The sequence below is a fragment of the Balaenoptera musculus genome, chromosome 15 (assembly GCF_009873245.2).
Source record: "Balaenoptera musculus isolate JJ_BM4_2016_0621 chromosome 15, mBalMus1.pri.v3, whole genome shotgun sequence".
Taxonomy (NCBI): domain Eukaryota; kingdom Metazoa; phylum Chordata; class Mammalia; order Artiodactyla; family Balaenopteridae; genus Balaenoptera; species Balaenoptera musculus.
The window spans coordinates 63,559,009-63,575,551 of NC_045799.1; the positions used below are offsets into that span (position 1 = coordinate 63,559,009).

The 16,543-nt window shown below is 51.0% G+C and overlaps 1 protein-coding gene across 1 annotated transcript in view; it reads left to right on the top strand.

Moving 5' to 3' along the window:
- XYLT1 (xylosyltransferase 1) overlaps nt 1-16,543 on the top strand; it is a 303,918-nt gene that overhangs the window by 156,537 nt on the left and 130,838 nt on the right. Inside the window, exon 3 of the mRNA XM_036825572.1 lies at nt 4,930-5,440. Within this exon, the coding sequence (XP_036681467.1) occupies nt 4,930-5,440 (511 nt within the window). The remainder of the gene's footprint in view (nt 1-4,929; nt 5,441-16,543) is intronic.

A 16,543-nucleotide genomic window follows, 5' to 3' on the forward strand; every position in this document is an offset into this window, starting at 1 on the left:
CTCCAGGTGGAGACCATCAGGGGTGAGATGGTGGAGGCCCAGTGTTGATTAGTAGGGAAACTTCTTTGCTCATTCTTTCTCCTGCTTTGGGTGTGGTGGGCACATTCTGGAAGTTTTGACATACATTCATCCTCACCAAATACCCATGACATAAATATTATTTTCACATCCCCATTTTCCAGATGAGGAAACTGAGGCATGCAGAATTTGAATCATGTCATTTCTAGCATCACATTCATTCCTTGGTCAGGTTATTTAACCTCCCTGTGCCTTACTTTCCTCCCCTTCATTAGGACTCATGCTGTTGCTTCACTGGGTATTCGAGAGGATTAGAGACACAAGGTGTGTGAAGGGCCAGAGTATGAGGGGACATGGGTGCTGAGGATATGATGGTCATCTCGCATGTATTTGCCTGGAAACCTCCCAAGGTTGGTTTTTATAGGGAAGGGAACCTGGGTTTGGATGTCTGGATCTTGATTCTCCAGGGGAAGAAGAGAAAAGCTGAGACCCATTTGCCTCTTGGCGAGCAGGTGAAGAGTTAGAGGGAAGGCAAGGTGATATCTCATGCCCATCGAGGGATGGATGGATAAAGAAAATGTGACATATACGTACAATGGAATATTATTCAGTCTTGAAAAAGAAGGAAATCCTGCCGTATGTGATGCCATGGATGAACCCGGAGGGTGTGATGCTTAGTGAAGTAAGCCAGACAGACTAAGACAAATGCTGTTTGATCCATTTACATGAGAATCTAAAATAGCCAAACTCAGAAATTCGGAGAGTAGAATGGTGGTTGCCAGGGGCTGGGGGAGGGGAAATGAGGAATTGCTAATCAACAGGCATAGTCTCAGTTATGCAGGATGAATACATTCTAGAGATATGCTGTACTACCTTGTGTCTGTAGGTAGCAATACTGTATTGTGCACTTAAAACGTTTGTTAAGAGGGTAGAGCTCATGTTAAGTGTTCTTGCCGCGATAAAATAAAATGTACAAGAAAAGAAAGAAAACTGTGGAGGGAAGGTGTAGGAGAACTCATCAGCTATTGTAGGAAGCAACCCTGACTCAAAGTGACAGATCATCCCAGGCCTCTGCGTGATGCCTGGTTCTCACTGACTATGGCTCAGTGGCTTTTCTGGAAGCTATCGAATATCTGTGAGCTCTTCATTCCAGAAGACAAAATATTTCCCTTTTCTCTTACACTCGAATCTTTTGATTGGCAGCTGAGTAGCACCTGGGGCCAGGCGGAAGGCCAAGGGGCCACCGTGAGCTCACCATCCCCATCGCGGGGGTGCCTCTAAGTAGACGACGCTTATTAATCATGAGTCCTACTAGAATTGATGGTGGCGCCTGGTCCTGATATCACAAATTAACCAGAGGAAACAGCCGTTCTCTGACGGCCAAATTAGCTTCGTTGATTGCAGTGCTTCCTGTGGCTGGTGTTGCTTGGAGAACTTCTGCCAGAAGGTGGTAGAGAACGTGAGCTTTTGAAATTAGTGGTTTTACGGAGGTTTTCTGCTTGGAGGACAAACTGGTGATCATCAGTTAATGATGAGGAAAGAGAACAACCCAGGAACAGTTCTGAGGATGTGTTTGATGAGAGAGGATGCAGATGGCTGTGAGGGCAGAGGCCTTTCTGCTCACTCTCTGCCTTCTTGTTAACTTCTAGAAAACGGGCTTAGGGACAGAATTTAAATTCTTGTTCTCAGGCAGGAGGAGTCATCGAACTGATTTTCCAACCGTTAGAGGCAAAAAATAATAATAAATTGGCTCCTGTATCTGAGGACAGCTAAGAGGAAGAAAGCATATCAGGTTGGCTCCTGTATTAATCAGCATGAGCTAGACTATGCTGCAGTAACAAAGATCCCCAAACCTCAGTGACAGAGAGCAACAGAGGTTTATTCTGCCCATGGAGGGTTGGTGGAGTCTATCCTCCACCCTGGCCTCACTCAGGAATGCAGGGCCTTCACCATCAGGAGTGTGGCTGGATGCTATGGGGGAAGGAGGGACATGGCAAACTGTGTCCTGGCCTGAGTCACTGGTCTTGGCCACATCAGGTTGCTTGGCTGTGCCTCATTTGCAGGGGATGGGAAGTACAATTGTATCATGTGCCTAGAAGGAAGAGAACTGGAATATTTGTCAAGAGCTTTATTGAATACCATCCCCCCCATCCAGCTCCATCCCAACCTAGGCTAATACGAGCAAAGAGAGAGATACCCCATCCATTCCCCCACAGAGAAGGGGGAGCTAAATGCTCCTCCCTTGACCTCTCAGCCAAACAGAAGAGGCACTAAACTATAGCAAGTTTTAGAATTAAACAGGTACGAGTTCACAGCCTCCCCTAAATGATGTCGGGCAAATCACTGAACATCCCCAAGTTCCCCTTGTCCCTCTTTTGTAAGATGGGGGAATGGTAATACCTGTCTTGAAAGTTACTTCTGAGGGTTAAACATGGAAGGACTTAGCACAGTGCCTGGCACTTGATACGTGCCCATGCCTGAGAGTGTTAAAGCAACAAGCCTTGGCTCCTCTTTCTGTAAAATAGTGAGGAGGGTACCCCTTATGGGACGATTGTTGGTATCCAATAAGTAATACCTGTGAGTCATTTGCATATGGTGCCTGGCTGACAGCAAGTGCTCAGAAAATGCATCTGAGAGGCTGCTTGGGATTCTTCAAGGGCCTCTGGACAGAAAAAAGGGAACAGAGGCATATCAGTGTGGTTTGTTTATAAGAACAGAGGAATGGCCCCTCACTGAGGGGGATTTCTTGCAAGATAACGTGGAGAGGTAAGAAAGACTGGAAACAGGTGTCAGAACCAGAAGTTCCCCTTCACAGACCGGCATGTAATATCAGCTCCTGTGTATGACCAGTAGCCACTCCAGGGTCCAGCACAGACTCCACTCTCCCTCGGCATCTCCTTGTTTCCTTCTTCCTACCCATGGCCTCCCAGCTCCTGCCACCTCAAGCTCCTGGTGCTTCGTGGCCCCTCCTTACTGTCCTCTCCCTCTCTGTGACGCCCTGCCACCTAATGGCCACTGGCCAGCCTTGACACAGCTATGTGGAGATGACATGCCTATCCCAGATCCGTTTAGCTGGGTGGGAGTGGATGGGAAGGGAGCCGGGCTGCCGTGCTTAAGGGGACAGAGTGATGCGGATCAGAAGGGCTCTGCAGCTTCCCGGAAGTGGCTGATGGAGCTGGTAGCCCAGGGCGTGGGGTCTGCGGTCTGTCTGGTTTGAATCCCAGCTTCACCACCAACCAGCTGAGTTACCTTGGATAAGTCACTGATGCCCAGTACCTGCGAAATGAGAGCAAAAGTAACATCAACTTACAGAATGGCCACGAGGTATCTTAGTGTAGTCTTCATTCTTACGGCCTCTTGAAATTGGTGCTTGATGCTAGGGGAGATGGGACAAAGGCAGGAAGAGGGCAGACACGTTGCTGGGCCAAATGGGGACAAATGGGCCAATGGGGACCTTGGAGACAAGGGCAATCAAACCAAGCCCAGGGGAACCTTCTAAATTCACAGTCCTTGGAGAGCTGGGGTCTGCACACTTTTTCTTAAAGGGCCAGCTAGAAATATTTTAAGCTTTGCAGACCAGACAGTCTCTATGGCAACCACTCACCTCTGCTGTTGTAGCAGGAAAGCAGCCATAGACAGTCCATAAATGAACAAGCGTGGCTGTGTTTCAATAAAACTTTATTGACAAAAACAAATGGCGGGCAGGATTTGGTTCGGGGAGGGCAGTAGTTTGCAGACCTAATGAAGGAGGAGCCACGCTCAGTGTCGGCTGCATGTCAGCCGATCCTGGGCACCAGCACTACCTCCACTGCTCTCCACCATCATCCTCTTCCTTGAGAACATTTAATCGGCACATTTAGGAAAACGAACGAGGAAGTCTGCCCTCAAAATTGCTACTCATTGCCAATGTGTTTCTAGAGCAATGGATGTAGACTTATGGAGTCAATTAGTGTTCTCTGTGGCCTCTGTGTCCCCTCTGACTAGCTTTGGGACAGTGGATTCTCTTTCAGGTTAAGGCCTTGATAATGGGCTCTAAGCAGAAGCAATGTGTTTTGGAAGTGATGCAGGATGTTAGTTGACCAGTGCATTTGATCCGAGCTCAAAATGGCCAGGGCCCACCTACCCATGGAGAAGCTGAGTTTGGGGTGCCTGCCTTCCCGGAAAGACTCATTTTCTCCGGAATGACTGTCGGCCTTTCTCTTGACACCCTGCCCCCCCCCACCCCGTGACTTAATCAGTTCTGCTCCAGGTACAAACATCAAGAGTCAAAGCTCAGACATAAGACTGTCACAAGTTTTCATCCCCCTGGGACTCACTGCAGGATCCTTGCATAGGACTGTCCTATAAAGGGCATATTCCCCCCAAGATAGCCGGTGATGTCTCCCCCTCAGAATTAACTATGGCGCCGTCTGATTTCTCTTACGGGCATAGATCTACGAGCATGTCCTAAAGGCAATGTAAAGTATATACTATCCTACCAATATTTTCTCCCCTTATAGCTTTATTATGGCATTTCTAGCCATTAAATAAACCATCACAGTGCTTGCTGCTAGAATTTAAACAGGAAACTTGGAACAAACTGTCCAGATTCCAGTGGCAGAGACAACCAAGGAAACTTATATGAAAAGGGAGTGTGGTTAATAACAGGCATCGAGGATCATAGTCACAGCACGTTAGAGCTTGCAAAAGCTTTATTTTCTAGTTGGAACATCTTCTATTTCCAGGTCGGGAAACTGAGGTTCAAAGAGAAAAATCTAACATAAAGTCTAACATTAAGCTCGTAGCAAAGGCAGGGCGTGGAACCAGGGCCCAGACTTCCAAACCTACGTGCCCCCACTCTCCAGGGCCAGCCTGCTTAGCGTGATGGCAAAGTCAAGTTTCTCTTCTGTGTTTCTTTCCTGTCTTGTCCAGGATGGCTACTTCTCTCACCGGCCAAAAGAGAAAGTGCGAACAGACAGCAACAATGAGAACTCTGTGCCCAAGGATTTTGAGAACGTGGACAACAGCAACTTCGCACCCAGGACTCAAAAGCAAAAGCACCAGCCCGAGTTGACGAAGAAGCCCCCGAGAGGACAGAAGGAGCTTCTGAAGAGGAAGCTGGAGCAGGAGGGGAAGGGGAAGGGGCGTCTGTCCCCCGGGAAAGGTACCAACGAGGTGCTGCCTCCCGGTGAGAGAGCCCCGGTAAACGGCAGCCGAGGGAAGGATGCCCCCAGACAGCCCCACGCCCGGAAGACTGGGGGCAGCTCCCCCGAGATCAAGCCCGACCGGCCCCTCAAGTGTGACATCTCGGGTAAGGAGGCCATCTCCGCCCTGTCCCGCTCCAAGTCCAAGCACTGCCGCCAGGAGATCGGGGAGACCTACTGCCGCCACAAGCATGGGCTGCTAATGCCCGAGAAGGTGACTCGGTTCTGCCCCCTCGAAGGTAAGTCCCAGCCCCGTTCTGCTCACATTCTCAGACCTTCTCAGAACAACCGCCCTATTTTTCAAACCCCAAATGAAGACAGGAGTTCTTTTGTTTTGGGCCTCCCTGAATTCAGAAGTCTCGTGTGAGAAAAGTTTCGCAAAATCAAATTACCTTTTGTTACAGCTTTAACCTGTTGCTTTTGTGGCAAAGGATAAAATACAGTGCAATCGGGGCTAATGTGGAAGTCGTAGGAGGCAATGGTATTGATATGGTTTGTTTTCTGTCTCAGCAGAATATTGGGATTAAAATTGACACCAATATTACTGTAGTTGAATAAGATTTGAAAGGTTTCTAGTTGGTTGCATTGACATTGGAGGCTCTGGAAAACATCCTGCCCATTTCCCTCCACCTAAAACTCCTTCCTTCCTTATTTTATCCCTCCTTCCCTTCCTCTCTCTCCCTCCCTCCCTCCTGCCCTGTGCTGGGCCCTCTTCTCTGTGCTGATGACCAGTGATAAAGCAGACCTCTTGCTGCGATGCAGTGCGAGGTCAGAGCTGTAACAGCGGCGTTCACAAGCACAGGGGAGGGTCCTCAGAAACTGGCGGGGGACAGTTTTGCACAGGTGAGGCATCACCGTGCATCTCTGCATCTCACCTCACGCCTCTGATGCGTATTCCTTGCTGGCAGGTTTCACCTTTTCCAGTGCGTGTGGCAGGGGAGTAATAACAGTTACCAAGCGCTCACTGTGTCCCGGGAACAGCACGGGCACTTTGCATTCAATCAGTTCATCTCATCCACCGCCCAGTGAGGCTAGCACCGTCATCGTTAGCATAACTTTTTTACACGTGAGAGACGTAAAACAACTTCCCTAAGGTCACATGGCTTGTAAGTGGCCTTACAAGCCTGCAGGTAGAGACATCCTGAGATAGAGATATTGCCATCCCAGGTTAGGTCATATTTTGTCAAGATCCCTTCTTAAAAAAAAAAAAAAATGTTATGGCAGAAATTTCAAACCCACCTCAGAGTAGGGAGAACCTTCACGTTCCCATCATCTGGCTACAGTTACCTCGTGGTGGTCACTACTGTTTCACCCATGTACCCCCATCCCCACATAAGCTCATTGTGAACCAGTAGATTTTATTTTTCCTTGCAGAAGACGTTACATCCCAAATAGTTTGTGAATTGGTTCGTGCAGTGGTTTTCTCCAAGCAGAGGGCGGACTGCATCCAAAAGACACTTTCTACAAAGAAAGAGCCGGTGTCATTGGGAACAAACAGAGAGGGATGCATTTGAAATGGAGAGATTGTGTTCTAGTTGAGTTCAGCCATGAACTAACAGGAAAAGCCCTTTCCCCTCACTGATTCCCGCTTCCTTATCTGTCCAGGGAGCGCCCTTCATTAAATACTCGAAGGGTCTTCCCACTTGGTCTTCCCTTGGGGCCCATTTCCCAATTTGCTCTTGGTCACCCCTCATTCTCATTGGCCATAATCAGTGCAAGGGGTACCCCGCTATCCTTCACTAAATGGTCAAGCGTTCAAAATACCTCCTTGTTGCTTCTAAATTCAGATACCACCAAATGCTTTAGTTCACTCTCAAGTGGAGAGAGAAGGTCCCCAACCATGAGACAACCCAGAGGTCCTGAGGGCAGGGGTGGGGGGAGGACACATGGAAAGACCTGCATGGGGCAGGGGGCAGGGTCCATGCGTGGAAGAGGAATGGGTCCATGGTCCCAGCGGCTGGGTCAGCCTCTTTGTCGAGACAGAAGGTCAGAGCATCAGGAAAGGTGACAATAGAGCTGGACCAAGAGGCAGGATGGGGGCAGGGGGCTCTCAGTTCCCCCAACATTGGAGGATTTGGAAGCCAGGCAGGAAGATGCCTAGTGCTTCATCAATCCCCCATCTCCCTCGAGAGAAGGATGTGCATGGTGAGAATGGCTCCCAAGGAAAAGGGGACTAGATCTCCCCTAGAGAAATCCTAATTCCGTCTCTCCACTGGACAGGTAAGAAACAAGGCCCATAGAGGAGAGGAGACTTATCATCAAGGTCACCTAATCAGTTAGAGGCTGAACTTGGGCTAAAATTCAGGCCTCCTCATCTCTCACACATGCTTCTCTGTTGACCGCTGGTCACAGAACAGAGGGTTTGGATCAGGCGGGGGACGGCCACGTGGGTAAATGTGTAGAGAGGCTTGGAAGTGTCCACGGCAAGCCCTTCACGTGGCCCTCTGGGTAGGGTGCAGCGGGGACAGCTTCAACTCTACCCAAGTTCATCTGTATTTTTTAAGTTTTCTGTTGGAAACATGTATCTGTACTATACTCTCTTTTCAGTAGAAAGGTCTAAAAAGAAAAGATTTGCTTCTCTCTTGCATTTTAACCCTTGTCTAAGCAGTCCCGGGGTTCCCATCATACTCTTGACACAACTTGGCAGATTGTGGCAGAATAAATAAGTGGAGATGTTTCCAAAATCTTTTTCTTAGCTGGTGCCTGGCCTGGCAGAGGCCTGAGCTGAATGCCTTTCCATGAGAATGACAGTGGGTACTCGCTGTGTCCCAAGGGTCAACACAGTTTTTCTGTAAAGGGCCAGAGTAAATATTTGAGGCTTTGTGGGCCGTGCAGTCTCTGTCACAACTCCTCGACTCTGCCATTACATCTCAAAAACAGCCAGGACAATACATACGCAAATGCACTTGGTTATTCCAATAAAACTCAATTTCCAAAAGCAGGCTGTGGGTGGGATGTGGCCCATGGGGCCACAGTGTGCTGATCCCTGCAAGGTACCAGTTCTGCGTAGTGGTACCTTCAGCACTGTGCCTCCCATCCCACTATATCCTCACACCAGCCCTATGAGGTCGGTCTCTTATCGACCCATTTAATAGATGATGAAATGGAGGCTCGGCGAGGTTTAGTCCTTGGTCACAGGCGCATGGCTAGTAGATGGCAGGGCTGGTATCGTATCTCAGGAATACAGAGCCTGAATCCTCCCCAGAGCCTTTCCCTCTTCAGGAGGCAGAAGGTTTCACTTTAGCCTAAACGATCCGACCTCGGGGATGTCCTGAGCCCGCAGGCTGTCTCTCTCCGCCATCAGTACAGTTGCAAGGAGAAGGGTGGGTGTTGATGGGGGAGTGAGCGGGCTGACGTGGCCTTCCTGGTCCCGCTGAGACACCTCCAGCCTGGCTGTGCAGCCTGGGGGATTCCCTGTGGCCTCTGCTGTGTCTGCCAAGGTGGCACACCCTCCAGGGAGCTGGGAGCTGGGTAATAAGATGGGCGTCTGAGCCTTGGCACACCAGCCCGGGCAGTGCCTTCATTTACTGCACCACAGCCTTCCCCTTTTGCAATAAATTCTCTATGAATAGACTAATTGCAAAATAACCCTAATTGGGTAGTTATCAACGAACAACTTCCCGTGGAACAAAACAGCTTACAATTAATAGCATTTAAACCATAAACTATTCTTCTGCAGAAAGCTAAGATGTAATTACACCCCATACGGAGATCGCGTTCCCTTTCTGGAAACCATGACACCCGGATTTCCCTCCGCTCAGGAGTGATTTGAGCTCCAGCTCGGCGGGCAGTGAGGAAGCCGAGTGGGGAGGGGAGGGGAAGTAGGTATGTGTGTAAACAGACAGAGACATACACTTAACACGTCCGCACGCAGATGTACGCACTGTTTGTCATTTCGCCGAACTCGGCATCACCCAGACTTCAGCTGACAGGATGCCAGAAGTTGAATATAACTAAGGAAACAATTCCTCATGGCTTGAAGTCTGAAAAGTTACGAGGGGATCAATGTTAAATGTTGGCTTGTGTAAAGGGCTCCTGCTTCTCCGACCCCCACGCCTCCAGTCCCCGCACCCCAGCACCATTCAGGGAAAAGGAAGAGTCTAGAACCCCCGGATTGGTGTGCTCTGCACGATACCTTGCCCCTGTGACCTGTCTGCTTCACTGCCAGCCTCTTGGAGGAAGCAGCTGGAATGGTGACATGTTTTCAGGAGGAAAACGCAGATCTGCGGACCATCCACTCAGCCCCCAGGAGTGAGATGCGGTGAGGTCAGGCGGGGTGCTCTACCCCATTGGCCCCCAAGCCTGGCCCCCAAGCGGGTTGTTTCTAATCTCGCAGTGCCCCTCGTTCCTCCCAGAGCCCCTGTGCTCAGCCGCCAAGCCACCGGCCCCCACCCCCGCCCACGTTCCCCACCCAGGTGGCCCAGCCCCCAGTGCCCCCCCTCACCTCCCACAGTTGCCTAGGCCTCCTGTCCCTTCCTTAGGCTCCAGAATCACCCAAGAGCCTCCAGGCACTCCGACTGGACCTCCCAGAGTTTCATGGAAATGAAACCATGTTGGATGGAAGGCCAGGGTGGCCTGGGCTGGAAAAAGCTTTTCCATCGGAAGATCTGCTGACACTGGGTTTTGAATCCTGGTTCTGTCTTTGCTAGTGGTGTGACCCTGACTTCCTAGTGCCTCAGCTTCCTCATCTGTAAATTGGACACAGATACTCGTACCCTATCCTCATAGGGTTGTTGGCTGACATGGGATCATGAATATGAAACCCCTGGTGCAGAGGGGGTTTAGGGTACAGTGAATGTGTTTGGCTGTCGGCTGTAGCAAGGCAGTGGTGGTGGCATTGAGAAGAGTGGAAGGCCCGCCTGCAGGGTGACCGCCCCTTGCCCAGCCCTAGCTGTCTCGCTCTGGTCTTCAGACAAGGCCCCGCGTGCCTCAGCCACTCCCTCCGGCTCGTCCCAGCCCCCTCCATTGTTGCCCCCACTGCACACTCCACCCCACCTCTTCCGTCTCCAGATCTCAGCCTAAATGCCCCTTCCTCAGAGAAGCCTTCCTGGACCACACCTTCCGCGGGGAGCCCTGGCCACAGAGGACACACCAACCCTGGTGAGGGGCAGAGGTGGCTTTCCCAATAAAGCCCATTTGACCTGTAAGAGGCATTCTAAGCAGGCAGTGCCTCATTATATTGGGAACAATTAAATGTCAAGATGCTCTCTCCAACGGCCCTCATAGGCTACCAGCCTCCTTCCATCTTGAGTTAAAATGCCTCAAGAAAAAAAAAAAAGCATCTCAAGAGAGGCCCCACCGGTTACCCGGGTGCCTCTGACAGCTCCTCACTCTTTGCTGTGCCAGGTAAAGCCAGTGGAGTGACTGCAGCCCAGGTGTCCAGGTGAAGAATGAGAGATGAAAACTGAGAGGTTCCACGGAAAGCAGTCACTGGGAGGGGGGTTGTCTGCCACCATAGCGGGGGCTCCGGGCCCGAGCCGCTGAGTGGGCCGGTGGTCCTCCGATGGGTGATGAGCAAGGGCTCTCCCTTTTAAGTCAGCTGACCAGCTGCAAGTTTGCAAGCACGTGCACGTGGCAGGGGCAGCGGCTCCAGTATTAGGAGTGAGGACGGACCGGAGGGAGGTTTCTGATGAAAAGGCAACTGTCCTTGGACGCAGCAACCCGTCTTTACCCATCAGTCTTTGCAGGAGGCCAAAGACTCTGGACAAACGGGCTTCCGGATGGAGGTGGCTGAGGGGGGACTGTCGCCTCAGGTTCCCCATCTGTCGGGCAGGAGCACTGCTTTCTCCCGGGTCTTTGCTGTGTCGCTCAGGATGAGACAATGAGGGAACAGCCGTGGACAACTCAGAGACACCACACTAACGGGGTGGCCGTGGTGAAGCCAGATGACCCTCCACGGCTCAGCCAAGTGATGGGGCCGACTTGCCCAGAGGCCAGGCTTGCAGAGGACTCTTTCTCGTCTTTCTCTCGTCAAACCCCAGTGAAAAGGAGGTTTCCAGGAACAGTTCACTGGGGTCGGAGTAAACTCATGCCAAAGGCCCTCCTTGGGCTTCTGAGGGAGGGGTAGGACCCTGACCGCGGTCAGTCCAGAAAAAATCAGCAGACCCCATTCACTGGTCACCCACTAGGTGCCATTCGACGTCCCAGGCCAGCACTCCCCAAACGTGTTCTGCGAAGGGCCAGATAGTAAATACAGTACGAGGCCTTGCAGGCTGCAGGATCTCTGTCACAGCTACTCAACTCTGCATGAAAGCACCCACAGGCGATACATAAATAAACGACCAGCATGGCTGTGTTCCAGTAAAACCTTATTCTGGTCATCAGAATGTGAATTTCACATAATGTTCATGTGTCACGAAAGGTCATCCATTTGATTTTTTTTCAGTTATTTAAAAATGCAAAAACCGCTCTTAGCTCGCAGGCCGTACCAAAACAGGCAGTGGTGAGCTGCCCTTTGCCAGCTCTTACTCTAGTATCTGGGGACGTAACAGTGAACAAAAGCACAGGATGCCTCGTCCCCGCAGGACCTCTGCCCTACACAGCTCAGAGCACCATGTCTGTTGCCACAAGCTGGACGGTGACTCTGGGAGGCGTGCAGCCTGAGGCCCCACCTTGGTGGAGCTTCTGCCCTCATGGGAGAGGCCAGAGGGGACAGGTGACCCAATAGACCTACAGTCCACTGTCTGGTGTGACGAGAGCTCGTAGACAAGCACAGCAGGCGACAGGACAGGGGAGGTGGACGTTTTGGGTAGGTGGCCACGGAAGGCCTCTCTGAGCAGCCTCGGTGGCAGTGTCACCGGGAAGAGGAAACAGTCCTAGCAAACAGGCTGGCATGTTCCAGAGGCAGCCAGGAGGTCAGTGTGGCTGAAACAGAGGGAGCGGTGAGGGGAGGAGAAGGCTGAAAGGTCAGAGGCCAGGGGTAATGGCCAGGCCACCGCAGGGGGTTCGGAAACTGATGTCAAAGAGATGGGAGCCCTTGGAGGAACTGAAGAGTTTTAACATTATCTGATTTTGATTTTTTTTTTAATTTTCTGCTACTTTAAAATTTTTTTATCTTTTGATAAGAACACTTAACGTAAGATCTACTCTCTGAACAGATTTTCAAGCGCACGATAGTGTATTGCTGTGTACAGGCACGGTGTTGTACAGCAGATCGCTAGAACTTATTCATCTTGCTCAGCTGAAACCTTATACCCGTCGAACCCTATTCCCTATCCCCCCAGCCTCTGGCAACCACCGTTCTGCTCTTTGCTTCTATGAGTTTGACTGTTTTATATTCCTCATATAAGTAGAATCATTCAGTATTTGTCCTTCTGTGTCTGGCTTATTTCACTCAGCATGATGTCCTCCAGGCTCATCCATGTTGTTACACATTGCAGGAGTGCTTCTTTTTTTAAAGCTGAATAATATTCCATTGTAAGTCTGAATTTTTTAATCCCTTCATTCCTCAGTGGACCTTGAGGTTGTTTCCCCATCTTGGCTGTGCTGCAGTGAATGTGGGCGTGCTAATATAATATCTCTTTGAGATGCTGATTTCACTTCTCTTGGATAAATACCCAGTGAGACATCACCTCACACAAAAGGCAACAAGTGTTGGTGAGGGTGCAAAGAAATTGGAATCCTTGTACATTGTTGGTGGGAATGCAAAATGGTGCAGGCACTGTGGAAAACACTTTGGAGGGTCCTGAAAAAAATGAAAAACAGAGCTACCATACGATCCACCAGTCCTACTTCTCACATGATTTAGCTTTAAGGAAGGAGTAGAAACAGGGAAATTGTGGGGAGGTTCTTACAGCGGCCCCAGTGGGAGGATAGGGTAGTAGGAAAAAGCTGCTAGGATCGGCCGATGGACTGGATAGGGGTGACCAACTGTTGGTGTTCTGGGCTGAGGGGTTTCTTTGGGGCACAAAGACGACTCAGGCCTGACCCTTGAGCAAACATTTATTGAGCTCTGCTGTGTGCCAGGTCGTGTGGCCAACAGTCCCCCAAGGCCCCCCATTGGAAGGTGGGTCTCCACAGACCAATCCCACGTGGCCTTCTCCTTCTAAAGCACCGTGGTATTTTTCCCCCTCCCCATTTTGGAATCATCAAAAAAGCCAGCTGTTGCCCACATGGCGTTTTTAGAAAGAGAAATATGCAGTTATGGGAAAAATCATAAATGCCCCCCTCACCTCCCTCCCACCTTCCTCCTCCCGGAATGGCCTGCCAGCTGCACAGCTCTGCCCTTCACTCTGAAAGTTGTCATTAGGGTGTGCTTGTTGCCTAATTGCCATGCCTAGAAGGCAGAGCTGAAAGGTTTAGGCACGGAAAGAAGATGAAAACACCAGCCCTGAAAGAGCGGGATTAGCGCCCTCCCCGGCCTCACCCGGGCAACCCTTTCGGAAACTTCAGGCAGACATTTCCCAAGGCTTCCGCAGTGTATTTGAGACAGGGGGATCATGGTGAGATGGATTTTTTTTTTCCTTCTCATGTGCGCACAATGACGTCCAGAGACCAGGGGACCGGGAGCATGTTGGTAACCCTGCATTTGTGGACCACTGCTTGGAGCAGCTCTGCAGAGAGCCTGACTAATCGGGGGCTTTGCAGACCAGTAGGGATTCTGTTCTTACCTGGGTGACCTGGGGGAGCTGCTGAAGGGATTTGAGCAGGGCTGGGGGTGGGGGCTGACCTGACATGTGTAACAGGATCCCCTGGCTGCGGTGTTGACAGTAGACGCTAGGGGTGAGGACGGAAGCCAGGAGAGCTCTTAGGAGTCGGCTGGTCAGCGTTTGCTCTGAGATTGCACATGGGGCATGAAGAAAGCGCCCCCTACTGCTTATCTGTCTCTGTCCCAGACCCACCCTCCACGTGGCAGGGGCTCTGTCTTACTCATCCGAGAATAGCACTGCTTGGCATGTCATAGGCCTCAATCTTATCCTCTCTAGGTAAGAAGATAACACGGTTGTTTTGAGCTTCAGTGGCTCAAGCTACCCGTCCCGGGAGCTATGCAGAGGCCCGCGTGCACTGGGACGGGAATGGAACAGTTAGAAGTCTGTGAGTGGCATAGCCACCAGCTGGGGACTGAAAGTGTTTGTCGCCCGCTCCCTTCAACATTCACTCATTCAGCAGTTATCCACCAAGCATCCGCTGTCTATGCGGGGCACTAGGTTTGAGAGGAAAACAGACAGAATCCCTGTCCTTATGGAGCTTGCAGCCTGTTAAACGTGGCAGGGGAGACACGTGAATCCAGTGAGCACAAAAATAAATGCAGAATTGCAACCGCACCACCGATTCTGCAGAGACATGTGGTTGAATTTTAGTGGGACTGAGAGATGAAGAGTGGGAGGCATTAACTAGGGAAAGAGCAGGAGGGGGAGTCTTCCAGGACAAGGGTCCATCATGTGCAAAGGCTCAGAGGCAGTAGGAGGCGTAGGGAGGTTGAAGAACTAACAAGACCACCTGGGGAGCTCTGAATATGAGCAGGAGGGTTGGTCTGTCGTCTTCCCAGCCGGATTTTAATTCCCCAAATCACTGGGTTTAGATGATCTATGTCTGTGTCTTGAGTGAGGAGAATGGAGCAGAGGCATCTGTAGGTACCAAACCGAAATCACTGGAGAGCCAAGGGAAGACCAGCCCCAAAGACAGGCAAGGCTCTGGCAGTCCGGGACCGGGGACGGGTCCCACATCCCCTCCAGAGAACCGTGCTCCTTCCACCTTTGGGCCCTGACCCCCACCTCCACCCCAGCCTGAACGTGGACTGCCAACTCCTGGGGGCCTCACCTCCTGTGGCACCTTTGTTTTCCAGGACATCCAAGGCACAGAGGGGAATCCTCAATGCCTCCAGGGGTGAGAAAGACTCAAGTAGGCAGTGTGCCCGTGGGTGTTCCACTGGCACTGAGCTAGTGCAGGCTTAGGGGAGGGCTCTGAACCAGTCTCCCCAGGAAAGCCTGGCGGCCCCTCTACCACTGAGTGAGCTGCCAGACCCTCAGACAAGGCACTTGTTTTCTCTGAGCCTCACTTCTTACCTGTAAAATGGGTTGTTTGATGCCTCTCCTGCCTTCTCGGGTTGCTGTATGAAATACCATGTTTGAGAATATTTAAAATTGTCCCTCTATTCAGCCAGCGAATATTTACAAGCACTTGTTACAAATCAGCATTAGATTATTGCGGTTCGGAAGCCAGCCTCCAGGGTGGGCACGGTGGACCCGCTTATCCAGCTGGGCAGTTTAGGATGCTTCTCTCAGCTTCCATGAGTGTCTCGCCCAGAACCTGCCCTGGGACCAGGTAGACAATGGCCAGTCACTAGGACAGTTTCTTGTGCTCTGAGCCGTTCCTTCCTTTGGGTGCAGCTGCTTGTGTGTCAGCCGCCCAGGGCTGGGAAATCAGAGCCCTGGTGTGGAAAGAGAGCCCGGGCGTGGCCCTTGTAGCGGCCAGTGGATGACAGTCAGTCCAAGCTAGTCCCTCCTTTTTGCACAAATCAACAAAACCAGCTTGCTTTTTCTCCTCTCTCAAATTATTTGTCAGTTAAGCGTTAGGAATTCCTTTCAACATCACTTCCTTCTGGAAGTCTTCTGGGACTCTCTCCCTACATCTCCATGAGGTGCTCAGACCGTGTACCCCCAAATCACCTTACCCGCTCACCAGTGGAGCACACATCACATTATCCTGGAGTTGCCAGGGTCATCTGCAGCATTTAGCCACGAGGCCAGTCTCATCTGTGTTGCAGGTCATATCTCCAGCCCCTGCTGGAGCAAAGTCTGTTTGCTAACCCCATGTTATAGATAGGGAAACCGAGGCTTGGGGAGGTCGAGTAGCTTGCCCGGGGTCACACTTGCAAGTGGGAGACCTTTCAGACTCAGTTCTGTCTGCCTGACTTCAAAACCCACGTCTCAAGCCTCTCTGCTCTGTGGAGCCTTTAGTAAACCTGCCGTCGGAATGTGTCGAATGAGTAATCCAGTTTCTCCAAAGATAAAGGGAAACGCAGAGGCAATGTTAACACCTATCTCTAGCTGTTCATTACTCTCCTTCCCCGCAACCAAAAAGAGCAGGGCGCCGAGGTCTCCGTACAAGAAGCTGTGCTTAGATAATAGTGCTTAACCTTGACCTAGGGATTGCTAAATGCCAGGGACTATCCTAAGCGTTTTAGCCATATTAGGTCATTCATTCTTCTGACAACTCTGTATTCCAGGAAACTGACACGCAGAGAGGGAGGACATTTGCCTAAAATCACACATTTGCTCAGTGACAGAGCCAGGCTCTGAGCTCAGAGGCTTTGGTGCCAGCGGCGAAATGCTGAACCACCGTGATTCTCTCCCTCTAGCAGCGGCTGCCTTTGAGCTGCAGTTTTCCTCCTCAAGCTCTGT